This window comes from Ursus maritimus, unplaced genomic scaffold (genome assembly GCF_017311325.1).
Source record: "Ursus maritimus isolate PB19 unplaced genomic scaffold, ASM1731132v1 scaffold_13, whole genome shotgun sequence".
NCBI classification, from domain to species: Eukaryota; Metazoa; Chordata; class Mammalia; order Carnivora; family Ursidae; genus Ursus; species Ursus maritimus.
In genome coordinates this window covers 26,581,252-26,598,360 of record NW_024423675.1, presented here as the reverse complement: position 1 = coordinate 26,598,360, position 17,109 = coordinate 26,581,252, and the positions used below count along the sequence as shown (strand labels likewise).

The 17,109-nt window shown below is 39.3% G+C and overlaps 1 protein-coding gene across 1 annotated transcript; it reads left to right on the top strand.

The window, feature by feature from the left end:
* Positions 1-3,504: 3,504 nt before the first annotated feature.
* On the top strand, positions 3,505-10,619 carry FAM162B (family with sequence similarity 162 member B). The gene is made up of 4 exons (XM_040627689.1): positions 3,505-3,676; positions 3,839-3,947; positions 7,489-7,597; positions 10,450-10,619. The coding sequence occupies exons 1-4, from the start codon at positions 3,505-3,507 to the stop codon at positions 10,546-10,548; spliced, it is 489 nt and encodes a 162-aa protein (XP_040483623.1). The 3' UTR covers positions 10,549-10,619.
* The last annotated feature ends 6,490 nt before the right edge of the window (positions 10,620-17,109 follow it).

Sequence of the window (17,109 nt, the reverse complement as noted above, 5' to 3'; positions counted from 1 at the left end):
ACCGTTTAGAACAATGGGACAACAAACAACCCATCCAGTCAGAGCTCAGCCACGTCCTGAGACACACTGGTTACACACAGTGCCTAATGCGCCATCCAAGCCCGAACTAACCTGTGATGTTCATTGATAGCCATTGCACATCAGTACTGGCGCACGATACTTCTATGGGACCTACCTAGCTGGGCTTAGTGACATCTTAAATGTCTAGGGATACGACAAAGGCAGAGAACCAGACTTTGTATGTATCAAAGCAGGAGACTTTGAAAAAGTCCTCCCTGCCTCATTATGATTTTTTTTTTTCAGGGTCATCTTTGCAGTCTGTGGATAGGGATGTGGAGTGCAGGATTAGAGAGGGAATAAGGAAGAGACTGGCCCCATGAAAGTTTTACTTGATTGCATCCATGTTTCAGAAAACTACCTCTGGAGGCTGGGCAGAGATAGGATGAGAGAAAGAATTGACTGGAGATGGGGGAAAGGCTTTGGGGGTCATTACAACGACATAGTTGAGAGAGAATGAAAGGTTGAACTACAGCCATGAAAATGGGAATTAAGAGGAATAACAAGAAGATCTGCACGTGGGAGCTCATTCATGGTTTTTCAGAGCCCTTTCTGAGCTTCTGCTTGTGCTGTAAAGCTGTGCTTGATACCTGTTAGGTAACTGGGCCGCCACGTGGACCGCTACTTAAATAAGGCTGCCCAAAGCACTGGAGACTCCAGGGAGTTGGGTCTGCAGGTAAACCGTCACCTTAGAACTTTCCCTACAGACAGACTAGTAGGGGATTGGAAAACACATTAGTCTAGGTCCCTCCCAACGCCTCTTTTGGAAGCAAGGCATTGCCTGATGAGGGAATATCATCATAGCCAGAGTGGGAGCTTCTCAGGGACAGCTCTGCAGCAGTCTTGGCCTCTCCCGCCTTAGCCCAGTGGAGAGCACACAGTAGCTCTCGGTAAGAAATAATAATAATAAAATAAAGTAAAATTTACCCATACTTTCCACTCGGTCTACATAATAGCTTTATTCAAAATGTATTCCTAGTTTTGACAGTGTATCATAAGAAGTAACTAAATTAACCCTAAGAAATGGAAACATAAGCCAGACTAGAAATGGAAAGATAAACCATACTACTCAAAAACAAGCCCTGAAGAACAAAACTGAAAATAGTCTACACAAAGCAGATGAACCACGGGATTGAAAAGTAATATAATAAAGTACACAATGGGTAAACTAAAACCACCACGGACTGGTAATAAGCTCTGTAAGGGGCAGAGAGTTTCATTTGCTTACCTGCTGCAACCTCAGATCCTAGAGCAGTGCCCAGCACACAGGAGGCACTCAGTAAATATTTGTTGAATGAATAAATAAGCTGTCCTGGTTTTAAAAAAGAAGAAAAAAAGGAATACAATTAGCTTTTTCTTCTATTAAAAGCTGATTTGAGGTTTTTTTTAAATTGGGTCCAATTCTAGAACTAAAGAAAACATCTCTCATGCAGCTGTATTTTTTTTTATGTAGACTACTGCCAAAGACTGATATTTAAATCCCATAAGGAATAGAGAATAGAATGCAAATTGTTCTTTTTCTCATGCTAGAAGCTCTTATTCTCTTGCTCTGTCATTCTGCAATTCTAGAGAAGCTTGAGACAGAAAATCATGTGTAGATATTTGACATTTAGTTCTTTCCAGGGAAATAAACTTACTTGGCTAGTTTAATACTCCTTGGTGAACTATTAATGACGGGCTGTTTCCCAGAGATGTTTTTCTCAGAAACATGAAGAAAAATAAAATCTTAAAAGGAAAAGAACATGTCTGAATAATGGGAGAATTTTCAAGTAGCACATTCCCGAAACAATCAAATATTATCTACAGCAACGTTCTTTGTCAAGCGGGAATTCATTCAGTTTCGTCATGTATCACATCCTCAAATACTTCAGTCTTTTCTTACTCTAGCCCAGAGTTTTCAGCTACATCCGAAGGATATAGTGTTAAATAAAACATAACCTTTACCATCTGGGAGGTCACAGCCTCCTACAATTCGCTCCTGGAGATTTCACAAGTTAAAATGCCCTTGTGTTTTGGGACTAGCGAAACAAAAGATGTGAAGGGAAGAAATAAAAGATGTGAAGGGAAAAAACGATAACATCTTTTGAAATGTTATTAGGCACAGTTAGAGGGGTAACCGTAGCTATGCTTTCTAAATAGCTTCCACTCCACCCCAGCTTACTTTTTTTTTTATCCTGCTTTTTGTTTCTTCATCTACTAATATGCACTTGACATTGTTCAGGGCTCTACCCCCAGCTCTGAGAAAAGCAGGCAGATAGTATGGTTTTTGTAGTCATTGCATGAATGAACTTGAGAGGTAGGAATTCTTTGACAAATGAGACCAAGACCGATAGCATAAATGATTTGTTCATGACTGTGAGCCTCTTGAGTCATAAATCAGGGGTTTCAATCTTTGTATGAGCGCAAGGCCGGTGTTCTTTCTACAACCACTCCTTTAAATGGGATTTCTGTACGGAGGCATGAATCTCTTCATTTGTTAAGCATTGTTATGTGAAAGACACTTGGACATACAAGGATCTTGCCTTCATGAGCCTGTCAGTCTGGTTAGGAAGAAAAGAAATATCTGGAGATCCAACTACAAGGGTAAGGCTGCGTCTGGCTCTGGAAGGAACCTCAGAGACAGTAACAGGAGGAGGGTGAGCTGGGCCTGGTGCTGGATCCTGAAGAGCGCGCTTCCCTGGCTGGGGACTGTTGCCCCTGGAATAGGAGCAAGCAGAACAAGTCAAGTCTTTCAGAGTAGACAGCTTTCCTACAAGCCCTTTCCCTGAGTTTCCATTTAGGTGCCAGAAAGTAGCACGTTCCCCGCACCCCTTTCTTGTAGAGGGAAAATGGTGGAAGGTAGAAGAAAGGCTCGTTTTGAAGAACGTTTGGAGAGTTTGTGGTCTTAGGAAGAAATGAAGAGATGGAGAAAAAGAAATGGCAGCCACTGAGTTGTTTCACCCAGGAAAGAGAGAAAGTAGGGGAGTGGAGGGGGGAATTCTCTCTTCGTGGGGAATTCAGAAGTTTGTTGCGTGTCCTCACACTTACTTGGAAAACATCTGGCGTGTCCCGCCCTTGAAGGACTGTGGGTTCTTTCTGCAGGAGAGGGTTTAGATTTATTCTCTGGACACCAAACAGTGGGACCAAAGGGTGAAAGCCTGACGGAAAAGCGTTTCTTCTGGACATAAGGAAATGCCTTTTTAAAAGCAGCTGCAGGGAGCGGTCTCAGGAGGGGGGGGGTGAATTTGCTCCGAGAGTGTTCCAGCAGAGGCAGGTCGCCCCCCGGGCCCCCAGGGTCGTGGCACCCAGGTCCAGGGTCTCGGGCCGGGGGCGGGGGCCGGGAGCGAGTGTGCACGTGTCCGAGGCTCCAGCTGCGCGTCCGGGCTCCGCGGGGAGGGGCGCGGGGCGGGGCGGGCGAGCCCGAGCAGTGCTCCGCCGGCGGCTGGGAGCGCGGGAACAGCACGCAGCATGCTCGCGGCTGTCGGGGGCCTCCTGCGCCTCCGCCTAGGGCGCAGCTTCCGCTGGGCCCCGGGAGCGCGCGGAGAAGCGGCGCCACGGCGCATCGCGCCTCTGCGGCCTCGGGGTCTGCCCCGCTACTGCAGCGGCCGGGCCCCCAGCGGCTCTGAGCCCCAGGGTCCAGGTGAGCCAGGGCTGGGAACGACCTGCGAGGGAGGGGGCGCGGACCGCCGCGCGAGGACCCGGGGCTGGAGTGAGGGAGGGAGCTGGAGGCGTGAGTGCGCTCTGAGCCACTGGGTCGACGGTCAGTCGGTTCCTCCGTCGACCCCTGTCGATTTTGCAGCAGGAAAGGTCCACCGGGTCCCTGCCGAGCACAAGCCTTCGCAATTCGATAAGAAAATCCTACTGTGGACCGGGCGTTTCAAAGCGATGGAGGACATCCCGCCTCGAATCCCGTAAGTGTGGCCTGCGCGGCGGCCGGGTTTCGTGCGCGTGGAGGGGTGCCGGATCCATGCACCTCCCGACCTGGGCGCGCCCTGGAAAGAAGGCGCCGCGGGGCTTCACAAAACCTACCACCTTAAGGAGTGTGCTGCTCCAGGAGCCCCCTAGTGAGGTTAAATGTCAGACGCCTTGGCTGGACAGGGGGCACCTAAGCTTACAAGGAGATTGTTGAAGTTGGGTGAAAAGCCAGAAGTTCAGTGGGCACTTCCACCCTCGCCCAGATACCCGCCCCAGGGAGCTCGGAGCCGCAAGGCGGAGGGGCGCTTAGGCCACATGGAAGGCACGGTCCGTGCGTGCACCCCGAGTGTCTGCGGGGTCCCCAGGGAGGGAGAGGGGCTCTGCGCGGGGAGCAGCTCTCTGCTGCACCCAGCGAAGGCCCGGGGCTCCTGGGAGGACTAAAGAGCCTCTGGGAGGAAGCCGCATCCGCAAGACCTCCTATTCTGGGGCAGGAGAAGCCTGGTGTCCCTGGTTCTGCACCCCGCCGAGCGCTGGGTCTACTCGGGCTAGGACCTTCTTCAGGGCGTCAGCATCGCTGGCCTCTTCACCAACCCAAAACCAAGAGAGAGGGTCTCTTAAATGATAAAACTCAAACTGTCAACTTCATCCCAAGGGTAAATTTAACCTGTAAAAACCATCTTTCTACAGTTTCAGTTTGTTCAAGCCCAAAATACTTCCCAGCAGTTTTTACAAGGGAGTGGATTTAAAAGGGGGAATGAAGGAAACTAAGAATAAAACCAATCTACTATTTTTTAAAGCTGATCTTTAAAAAAAAGAATAAGGAGACTAGAACCTTAATATCAAATAAGGATTTCAGATGTCCTGTAAATAATTTTTATACAATGTAATCAGTGCCTAGCAGAATGAATAATGGAAACTAGGCCTACATCTTGTTCTGCACACATTACCTACACTTTTTAAAATTAAAATTTAAATTCACATTTGTTAATTGAAGTATAGTTGACATACAATGTTACATTAGTTTCAGGTGTAGTTGTCTACACTTTTATTACTTTGTAATTTACTGGTTACCAAAAGCATATCCAAAAAATGAAAAAAATGTGATGGGAAATGTTCACTCAATAATGAATTCTCAAACATTTTTATCCCTTTCGTGGATCAAATTATTTAATGAGGAATGGACACGGAATTTGAAATAACACAGAATTTGAAATCTGTATTCAGCATTTATTCAACCACAGAGACATTTTTTAATGTTATAAAACAAATATTGTTTTCCTTGAGATCTGTAGACTCTGAACTACAGACTTAGCCCAAAGCAGAAATTATCCTCAGAAAAGCTGAAACACCATCCTTAATTTTTTGGAATTTTGAGTTCTAGTGCTCCAACAGAGTAATCAATGTTTCAATCATAAATAAAAATAAATAAACTGATCACTTAAAAAAAAGAATGTGAAGAACCCGCAGTATTGTAAATTAATTCTTGTCAAGTGATAGTAGACCCAGTATTGCATTAATATAGCTCTATGTGTGAGGAGACCCATTTTATAGAAATAATTTAATTTCCTCGGGATCACAGTCAAAAGAAGTGTTATAAACAGGAGAATTTCCAATAAGATGTCTAAGAAAGGAATTGTAGTTTGGCATTGGAAACTAAAGTATTTGAATATTTTTCATTTTGCTGTTTTCTATAATTTTTTAAAGCATTGGTGTTGAAGAGGGATATACCTCCCAAACTAAGTGTTAGACTTACAACGTGAAAAGCTTTCAGTTTGTATGCTCTTAATGGACATGTAATTAACAAGTGACCTATAATTTTTGTATCATACACTAATGATATTTAATAAGAACTGTGCTTTTTCTTGTTTTTTCAGTGCAAACCTAATTTGATATGGCAGATCAAAGCCAGATGGATGGGCAAAAAAAGATCATATCTTCTAGGCTCCATCTGGAACAAAATTCAGCAACAAATATAATCTAATAATGTCTTTGTGTTCACCTGTTTGCAATCAACATCTTAAAACGTACATTAACCTGTCTCAAATCTAAGGAAAACAGGCTAGATATTGGTTTGCTGTGCTCTTTAAACTGGTGGAAAAGTTAAAGAAAAAGTTTCTCATTTTTAAGAGAAATTGCAACTTGTCTTTCTAAAAATTTTTTTCAATGTAATTACATTCTATTTAAACTTGACATTAGATAACAAAGAATACTGCTGCATACATTCCCAAGAATCATTCCTTAATCATGTGTATCTATAAACTGCCACTTCATATTATTGCAAATCATTAAAGTTTATTTCAGTATAAAAAGCCCACAGACACAATTTGTAACCCTGCTTTGTTAAGTTGCATTGCTAAAATCTTAAACAACTTGCCTGTAACTTTATATTAATAAATAAGTCTCCCCAGTATTCTAACAAGTATATAAAATTTCAGAATAATAAGAAAACGAAGGTGACTTTGTCATTTTCTTCCACAAATCATCGTAATTTTGATCACTTCTTTTGAAAACTTCATGCAAAAGCCAGAGGACACACCTTTTTTCTAACAGTGGTCCTCGCAGAATGTGTAATGGTCTCTCTAATCAAGATAGGATGGGAGGAAGCAAGAAGGGATTGGGAGCCCAGTGAGAAAACAAAATGAGGAAAACAAACTTTAAAAAACAATCTATTTAAAACTGAGAAGGAGGGGCGCCTGGGTGGCTCAGTCGTTAAGCATCTGCCTTTGGCTCAGGGCGTGATCCCGGGCGTTCTGGGATCGAGCCCCACATCAGGCTCCTCCGCTGGGAGCCTGCTTCTTCCTCTCCCACTCCCCCTGCTTGTGTTCCCTCTCTCGCTGGCTGTCTCTATCTCTCTCTCTCTGTCAAATAAATAAATAAAATCTTAAAAATAAAATAAAATAAAATAAAACTGAAAAGGAGGGGTGCCTGGGTGGCTCAGTGGGTTAAGGGCCCAGCTCTTGGTTTTGGCTCGGGTTATGATCTCAGGGTCAGGAGATAGAGCCCTGCCTCGGGCTCTAGGCTCAGCCCGGAATCCACTTGAGATTCTCTCTCACTCTCCTTCCGCCCCTCCCACCTGCCCCCATGCTCTCTCACTCTGTCTTTCTCAAAATAAATAAATAAATAAATAAATAAATAAATAAAACCATAAAAAAAAGACTAAACTAAAAATGAAGCTCACTTATAACAGAGGGGCCAAATGAACACAAGTCATAGACGTACATAGACTTACATGCTTACCTTTACCCTGATCTGTGACCAAAAAATGACGGAGAGTCAGGCCATAATTTCTAGTAGTTATATTTTGAGCAACTAGAAACTATACTACACTGTGGTTTCATGGTGACTAACATTAATTAAGACCTAAATACACCTGTTAATTTGAAATTGGGAACATAATGGGCTAGCCTTTGGATGTCCTCCACAGTTGACTTCAGGGAAATTTGGGGAATATTTACATAAGAAATGATTGTCCATCATGCCAGTGAGAAAAAACCAGATTGTTTCAATATAATTAACAGAATACACATCTTGGTTTAGGCCAGAAATGATAGATGCTGCAAGAAACAAGGCTCGAGTGAAAGCTTGTTACATAATGATTGGACTCACCATTATCGCCTGTTTTGCAGTGATAGCATCAGCCAAAAGGGTGAGTATCTCTTCAAAATAAAGCCGGACTGGTGAATTTTAAGAAATATCATGAGCTTTGGTCTCAATTTGGGGATTATCGCTGTGTTTTCAGTGTAAGCGCAATTTCGTCTTAGACTACCTTGAGCCACCCATAAATATCTATCCTCCTGCAAACAATTTCTTTCATGAAAATCTGAGTCCACAAATGCAAACTACATGGGCAGACAGGAGGAACAAAAGTTTGTTTCCATTTATACGATAAAAACAAAAACAGGACAGTTCATAGCCTTGTTAAAATCTGTGCAAGTTTGCTGTGTGAAAATTACCCAGACTAGATCATTCCTTAGGTCATGAATTCAATCATAGCTATCGCACAGAATCACGACATCCTCAGAAATGACAAACATTGGAGGTGCTCCAGGACAACTTGTTTGTCCATATCCCATATGTGAGCCCTTTCCTTGTCATCCCCAGTATTCTAGAGAGAAATTAAGAGCTGATTACTCTAATTGTGTTTCTTCCTCCTCAAATCCTTTCACCTGCTGATCACGTTTTACCATGAGAAGCAACCCCACAAATATTGGGAGACATCTAACAATGTACATCCCCACGAGTCTTCTCTTCTCCACTCTTAATTTCCTATCCCTTACAGCTTCCCTCTATTCTGAGTTCTCCTCTGAACACACTACGGTTTAGCCGTGTCCCTCGTCACGGTGGCATTCGCGGCCGAAGCCATTAGAGCCTGACGGTAACTTCCTTGTTCGTGAACTGCATTCTAGTAGCACAGCCAGAGCTGGAACTAAGTTTTGGCCGCCGCACCACACAGAAGAGTTTGCGTGGATCCATACATCTTCACTCTCTGGGCGTGTGTAGCCAATTACCATTCTCCCTCGTCCTGTGATTCTGCCCTGGGTTACTGTTCAGAGCTTTGAGAGTATTTGAGCCAAGTAATTCACATAGGAACTGAGGCTGTAAGCTTACTGATGTCATGTACATATCCATTCATTTCTATTAGCATGGCAGACAACGTGTGCTTTGATATAATTCTCATCAAAGGGGAAATTTCTTAAATCTTTCTTAAATACTCGAACATAGAAATAAAGAAATTTGGTCATCTCTTGTCTATAACCCACTGTAGATAAAATGACTGTCCACCAACGTGATGATTCTCTGGCTCCTAAATGACAGACTGGAGCCTGATACTGTCTGGACCCTCCTTGTTTTATAACATCTACTCTTTGTTCATTACGCTCCATCTACATTAGTTCTTTTCTATTTTTTAGTGCACTAAACTCTTTCTCCTCACTAGGCTTTCCTTCCCTCCCCTGGCCTTGCCATACCTGGCTTATTCTCATTCCCGTCAGAGACCTCCCGGACCACGCCCTTAAAATGGCCTTGTCCAGGTGCTCACTATTTTATCATCTTCCCAGATGCTCATGAGTAAGCCATTATACATCAGCAATCCTGTTGACTCCACTTTAAAATATACCTACCGTTGGACCACTCCTCACCATCTCTCCTGTTATCACCCTTGTCTGAGATAACCAACATCTGTTGCCTAATTGATTGCGGTATCTTCTAAAGGGTCTCACAGCTGTCCCTCTTGCCTGTCTCCAATTCTTTTGTTTTAAATAATTAACGCATATACTTTGAGATTGTGATAGATGGAGGTGGAGAAAAGGTTAGCCAATTTGAGATCTATTTGGGGAGGTAGAAAGGATAGAACTTTCTGGTAAATTTAGTGTGGGAAGAGGAAATAAAATGGAACCAAAAAGCCTGGGTTTTTTACTTCAGCAACTAGGTGGATGGTGCCACCATTTGTGGAGATGTGTAAAAGCGGGGAGAGAACTGGTAGGCACGACAGGCAAAATGCACTGTACCGTGGATATATTAAATGTGATGGGTGGATTAGGCATTCGTCAATATCTATTAAATTTTTTTTATTCTCCTAAGGACTTCGTACACTCTTCAGTCTGAAGACCTATATATACCTTTCTTCACTTCTGAAAAAGTCTAAGCTGTCATAACTTCAAATATGGCCACTTCACCCATTCTCTATTCTTTCCACCTATTATACATGTATGTTGGAACTTCTAATTCTATTCTCCATGTCTCTTAACTTTTTTTTTTTCTATCTTTTGTACCTGTTTCTCTGTCCGGCACTTAGATTGTTCCCTCAGATCTATACTCTAGCTGGAGTGTTTACTTCCTCATTATGATGCTGATGATCTCTTCTTCTCAGAGGTGATTCTCCTCACCCCACCTCCAGACAAATGCCTCGTTTCCTTGCCAGTTCCTTGGGCTAGTAAGAGGAATTTTAGTCATTTCAGTGGAGTACGTGATACTTCCAATTCCAGATCCAAACTCTGGACTCACTTTTTGGTGTAGAGATGAAACTCCCAGCTCACAGCTGTTAAAACCAATATTTTTCCCTAACGCCCCCTGCCTGAAACCATTCCTTCCTATCCTGGCTTCAGTCCTTCTTATTCCCCACCAGTTCATGCCTTTTGAGTTCTTTCCATTTCTGATACCTGAGGATTTCCCTTTCTTGATTTTGAGCATAACTATTGCAAATATTTTTGTCATTTTTTATCCAAAAAATATGTCTTTGTGTGCCAAGAAAGCCAGGGCAGATTTCTGATGTCAGTTGTCCTATTGACTAGAAGTCTCACAGCTTAAATAATTTCTTTTCTATACCAAAGGATCATTTTTCTTGGATACTGTTTGTGACAGATGTTTTAAGTGACTTTTCTCCTTTTCACAGAGTATCTCCTATGTATGTCTATCTGAAACACGAATCCTTTCCAGAGAGTCACAATGCTTTGTTTTGTTTTTTGTTCTGTTTTGGTTTTTTATTTTTTTATTTTTCAGGCTGCAGAACGACATGAATCCTTAACAAGTTGGAACCTGGCAAAGAAAGCTAAGTGGCGTGAAGAAGCTGCATTGGCTGCACAGGCTAAGGCTAAATGAAATTCTGAGTGACACAGTGTTAACCAGAGGATCATTACTATTATCAAAAACAATAAAAGATAGGTAAAATAGAATATTTAACAAAATAATTGCCATGGTTTTATTTGGTAAAGAGAAGCACAAAGTCTTTTTATTTTTACTTTTTAGTAAAATTTTACCAAAGCTTGATAAATATTTACATAGTGAACCCATGGGCATAACCACCTCCCAGGTCAAGATGCAGAACACCAGTAACACCTCAGAAACCTCCTTTCTGCCTTCTGTCATTCATTACCCTCCAAAGGTAATCATTGCTGTGCGTTTTATCACCAGAGGTTAGTTTTGCTTGTTTTTGAACTTCATGTAACTAGAATGACACAATATGCACTTGCGAGGGTGGATTCTTATGCTCAACATTATGTTGTGAGACCCACCCACAAATTTTGTGTAGCATGAGTTTATTCATTTTGATTTTGTTGTAGCATCCCATTGTATGAATACGAGGCAGTTTATCTGGATATTTGGTCCAGTTTTTGGCCAAGACAGATAATGCTAAAATGAGCACTCTGTGTATATCATTCAGTAAGCGTTCTTTAAAATCTAAACTAATTTTCAACGAAAGTACCGCTGTATTTGGGTAGGACTTCACTGATTGAGAGGAATGTAAAACTATCAGCTTTAGATTTTGTTAAGTTAAATATATATGTTAAGGTTCCTAGGGTAACAGGAAAATATGAACTCTCAAACAAGTAGAGATTTTTTAAAAAATAGATGACTGACTTTAGTCCAAAGGCAAAAAAGGGGGAAGAGAAAGAAAAAGAGAATAGAAAAAAGAGAAACAGGACAAAATAACATGGTCAAAATGAATCCAGATATATTGATAGTCAGAATAAATGAAACAAACTCTGGTAAATGAAGACAAAGATACTCAGAATGTATTAAAAACAGTAATATGCTATATACAACAGACACTGATGAAACAACAGAATGCTGTGTAGACGGTTACGAGAGTTCAGATATAGAATATAAAAAATGGGAATTTTGTCAATAGAGAAATGAAACTGAGCTTCAGTACATTAACTTTGCTAAAGCTGGTTGATTCATCAGTGGAGAATGAAACCAAACATCAACCAGTTATTTTATCTTTTAAGGCAGAATTGCCATATGGCCAATTAGGCTGTAAAAAGGTTTGAAGGGAAAATGCTTATGGCAAAGATGTTTACAGAAAACTTACCTAGGACAGAGATTGGGAGCAGGACTTCTGTTGTGAGTTCTCTTTTGTTTTAGTTACGTCATTTTATTAACCAATCTGTTCCCTGTCACCTATTTTAACATTAGTAATCCTAGACCAAAGGTTTTGTACTCTTTCATTCTATCTCCTGACTGCTTCTTTGGATGCTGGCCATTCGCTAGTGCACTGCTACAGAAGATCTCACCGTGAAAACCTATGACTGAACCTTCAATCTGATCACATTTTCATCTTTGGCAAAATAAGGCTGCTGTGTCTTCAGCTTTCAGCAGGAAAATCCATTGTTCCCACCATAACTGAAAAGAAAACATTTCCGGTTAGGTTTCAACTAGTTTGTTTTATCCAAATTCAGTCATCACATAAACTGAAAATAAAATTAATAATAACTATTGTCCTGTTTCCTTAACACATAAATATACAAATTCTCATTTGAACTTGAAAAGTATTATACTAATCCTAAATGTGTATGCACAAAGTAATGTGGCATCTAAATATATAAAAACTGGTCAGAACTAGAAGGAAAAAATGGACAGACCCATCATTATCTTGGGAAATGAACACATCTCCCTTAGAAACTGACAACTGCACTGACTAGTAAATATGTAAAAGATGTGAATCAATTAATAATACACACTCTTTTTTAGCATACATGGAATGTTCACTAAAACAGCACATCCTAAACCATAAAGCACATTTCATCAACTTTCAAACTACATGCAATCATATCACAACTTAGAAATTAATGACATAATGTTTTTATTCACTTATTTATTGTCATAAGGTTTTTAAAGTTTGAAGATTTAAAAACATCTCTAAATGACTGATAGGTCAAAGAATGAATCATAACAGAAATTTTAAAATGCTTAGAGCTGAATATTAAGAAAAAGCTATATCAAAGCTTGTGGAACACAGCTAAAGTGGTAATTCAAAGTAAATTGTTAGCCTAAATATGCTTTTCTTAGAAAAGAAAGGTTTATAACAAATATATTAAATATCCCTAAGAAATTAGAAAAAGAAATATAGAATAAATCCAAAGGGAATAAAATGTTGGAAATTATAAAATTAAGAGCAGAAACTAATGAAGTAAATAAAAACATAGAATATAGAGTGTTGATATAACTGAATTTGGCAGAGTCTTTAAGATAAAAGATAAAAAGTATAGGGGCGCCTGGGTGGCACAGCGGTTAAGCGCCTGCCTTCGGCTCAGGGCGTGATCCCGGCGTTACGGGATCGAGCCCCACATCAGGCTCCTCTGCTATGAGCCTGCTTCTTCCTCTCCCACTCCCCCTGCTTGTGTTCCCTCTCTCGCTGGCTGTCTCTATCTCTGTCAACTAAATAAATAAAAAATCTTTAAAAAAAAAAAAAAAAGTATAAACAGTTTAGAAATGATAAAAGGGATGAAAGCCAAAGTACAACAGAGATTTTAAAAAGAACATTATGAATTGGTATGCCATCTTCTGCTCTGGCCAAAAGTAATAGGGATAAGATATACTCTCTTCCCTGAAACAACTAAAAACTTGGACCAAAACGTGAAACAACAATTTCCAGACATTGGGCATCTGACAATGAAGGGCAGTGATCTGTGAAATAGAGAAAATAAGTTAGTTGGGCCCAGTAATTGCTCCACTTTACTGCCTAAAGAGTTTCAAGACTACATGGCATAAGCAAAAAACCTGGGTGGATCTTAAAAGTATCTCAGAGTTGAGGAAAAGAGTCAGGAGGCCAGGGAAAGTAAGACAATTAGATTTCACAGGCTAGGGAACTAAAGTGCGAGAGCTGTGCAGAGAGCTCTAGAGATCTGCCGCTGAGTGTTGATGACCGCAAGTGACCGCTACCCATGGTCATGTAAAGAATCATCTGAAAGAACAAGGAGGAACAAATTTTGGAGCTCACACATGGCCAAGAATAATTCGAGTTGAACCAGCCAAATTAGTAACTCTCATATTTGACAGAGAAGCTGAGTACTTAGAATGGTATAGCCTCAGTAGTAAAATAAAGGCTGCTCTGTGCCTGCCTTACAAAGTTTAAAAGCAAAATAAATAAATAAATAAATAAATTTAAAAGCATGGCTGTAAAGGATCAAATCATCTTCAAGTAACTTCATTGTGTTCCATACCAAAGCTTAAGAATAGATGTAGGAAACCCAATATCTAATAGCCAACAAAGTCACATTCACAATGCCTGGTATCCAATCAAAAATTACCAAACATGAAAAGAATACATGCAAAATGGAAAATACAAACCATAATGAAGAAAAAGGATAAAAAGAAACAGAACAGATGATAGAATTAGCAGATAAGGACAACATAACAGCTATAGTCATACTCACTGAAGAATACAGAAAAACTTGAGTATAAGAAGAAACATGGGAGATATTAAACAGACCCAAGTAGAACTTGCTAAAGATAAAATATACAAAGTCTGACATGAAAAATACACTAATGGAATTAAGAGCAAATTAGACACAACAAAAGACAAAATTAGTGAATTTAAAGACCCAATTACCCCATCTCTCCAACCAGTTCCCCTCCAGCAACCCTCAGTTTCTTTTAGTTAAGAGTCTCTTATGGTTTGCCTCCCTGTCTGTTTTTATCGTATTTTTCCTTCCCTTCCTCTATGCTCATATTTTGTTTCTTAAATTACACATATGAGTGAAATCGTATGGTATTTGTCTTTCTCTGACTTATTTTGCGTAGCATAATACCCTCTAGTTCTATCCATGTCATTGCAAATGGCAAGATTTCATACTTTGTAATGGCTGAGTAATATTCCAGTGTGTGTGTGTGTGTGTGTGTGTGTGTGTGTGTATTATATATATATACCACATCTTCTTTATCCATTTCAGTAAGTAGGTAGACATTTGTGCTATTTCCATAGTTTGGCTATTGTTGATAATGCTGCTATAAACATTGGGGTGCATGTACCCCTTTGAATCAGTATTTTTGTATTTTTTCGGTAAATACCTAGTAGTGCAATTGCTAGATTGTAGGGTAGCTCTATTTTTAACTTTTGAGGAAGCTTCATACTGTGTTACAGAGTGGCTGCACCAGTTTGCATTCCCACCAACAGTGTAAGAGGGTTCCTCTTTCTCTGCATCCTCGCCAACATCTGTCATTTCCTGAGTTGTTAATTTTAGCCACTCAGGAGGGCACTTGATGTAATCAGCACTGGGTGTTAAATGCAACTAATGAATCACTAAATTCTACCCCTGAAACAATATACTATATATTAACTAAATTGAATTTAAATTAAAAAAATAAAGACAAAACAATGAAAACTATCCAAACATAGAGAAAAAGAAATGGACAAAGCATCGGTAAGCTGTATGACTATTTTGAGCAGCCTAGTATAAGTGAAATCGGAATTGAAAAAATATTTGAAGACATAAAGGTTAAAATGTTTCCAAAATTGATGAAAACTATAACCTCACAGACCCAAGAACCTCAGCTACCTGCAAGAACAAGAAACATGAAAAAAGGTACACCAGGACACATCATAACCAAATTGCTTAACATCAGTGATGAAGAAAAAAATTTAAAAGCAGCCAAAGAAAAAGTTAACATTATTTACTTACAAAGAAACAGAGATAAGAATGATAGAATTGTTGTCAGAAAAAGGCAAGTCGGAAGACAGTGAAGCAACATCTTAAAAGAACAAAATACATCTAGAATTCTACACCCAATAAAAATATCTTTCAAGGGGTACCTGGGTGATTCCATTGGTTACGAACATCCAACTCTTGATTTCAGCTCAGGTCATGGGCTGTGGAACCTGCTTAAGATGTTCTCTCTCCCTCTCCCCCTGTTCTCTCCCTCTCTAAAAAAAAGAAAAAAAATCTTTCAAAAATGAAGGTGAAGTAAAGACTTATTCAGGCATACAAAAGTTGATGGAATTCTCCACCAGCAAACCTACAATACGAAAATATTAAAGTCCTTCATGTAGAAGGAAAATGATACCAAATGGAAATCTACATCAACACAAAGAATTGAAGAACACTAGAAATTGTAACTATGAGACCAAATATTAAAAACTTCATAATTTTTAAATCTCTTTTAAAATAATAGACTAAAGCAAAAATTTATGACTAACCCATGAATGTATTATGGGGTTTATAACATACAGAGAAGTAAATGTATGAGAACAATAGGACAGAGGCTGAGAAGGAGGAAATGGAAGTATACTGTATTTAAGCTTATATCAGTATTATCAAATAGAAAAATAACGCCACATATGAAATTTATAATTTTCTAATAGCCATGTTAAAAAGTAAAAATAATCAGTAAAATTAACTTAAATGGAAGTTAATCCAATATGGCCAAAATAGTATTTTAGCAAGTAATCATAATATAAACATTATTAACAACACATTTTACATTCTTTTTTCCTTTTTAAATTTTTGAGATCCAATGTAGATTTTACATCTCAGTTCAAAGGCTATATTTTGATTGGAAATACTTGGTCTATAGTTAGACTTCATAAAATGTATAGTAAAAAAAAAAAGATTCCCATATCCAAGTTGTTCCAAATATACTTAGGTTTTCTAATAACCAAGTAAAGTTATCAGTCTTTATTTTTAACTTCATTAAAACAAAGTAATATTAAAAGTTCCATTTCTCAATGGTACCAGCCACATTTCAAGTGCTCAAAAGCGCAGTGTTATATGTGACATACTTCTATATTATTTAAGAGTAGCCGAAGTTAAAAATGCCTATTTTAAAGCCTAAAGCAACCAATAAAAAATGAAAAACAAATATAAAGTTATAGAGAATGAGTCAAAAAGGAGATGAAATGGAACCCTAAAAAATAATTAATCCAAAACTAGGTAGAAAAAGAAAAAGCAGAACGAAATAAAAGGGACTAAAAGTACAATGGTAGGTCTAAACTAAATTAAATCAATAATCCTGATAATTGTTAATGATTTATAAACACACTCCAGTTAAAATGCAGATATTGTCCGAATAAAAAAGCAAGACCTATTTGTTGCCTACAAGAAATCCACTTTATAAAGGGGGAAATTGAGTAAAAGTAAAAAGACAGAAAAGATATACCATGCAACACAAAAGTAAGTAGGAGTGGCTATAGTAATCAGAGTTGATTTTAGAACAAAGAATATTACCAAACACAAAGAGGGTTATTTGATAAAGGGGGCAATTCATGGTAACCAACGTGTGGAAACAACCCAAATGTCCATGTGTTATATCCACAGAGTGGAATATTACTCAGTAACAAAAAGGAATGAAGTATTGATATATGCTACCACATGGATAAACACTGAAAACATTGTTAAATGAAAGAAGGGAGTCTCAAAATCAGATGTTCTACAGTTGATTGTG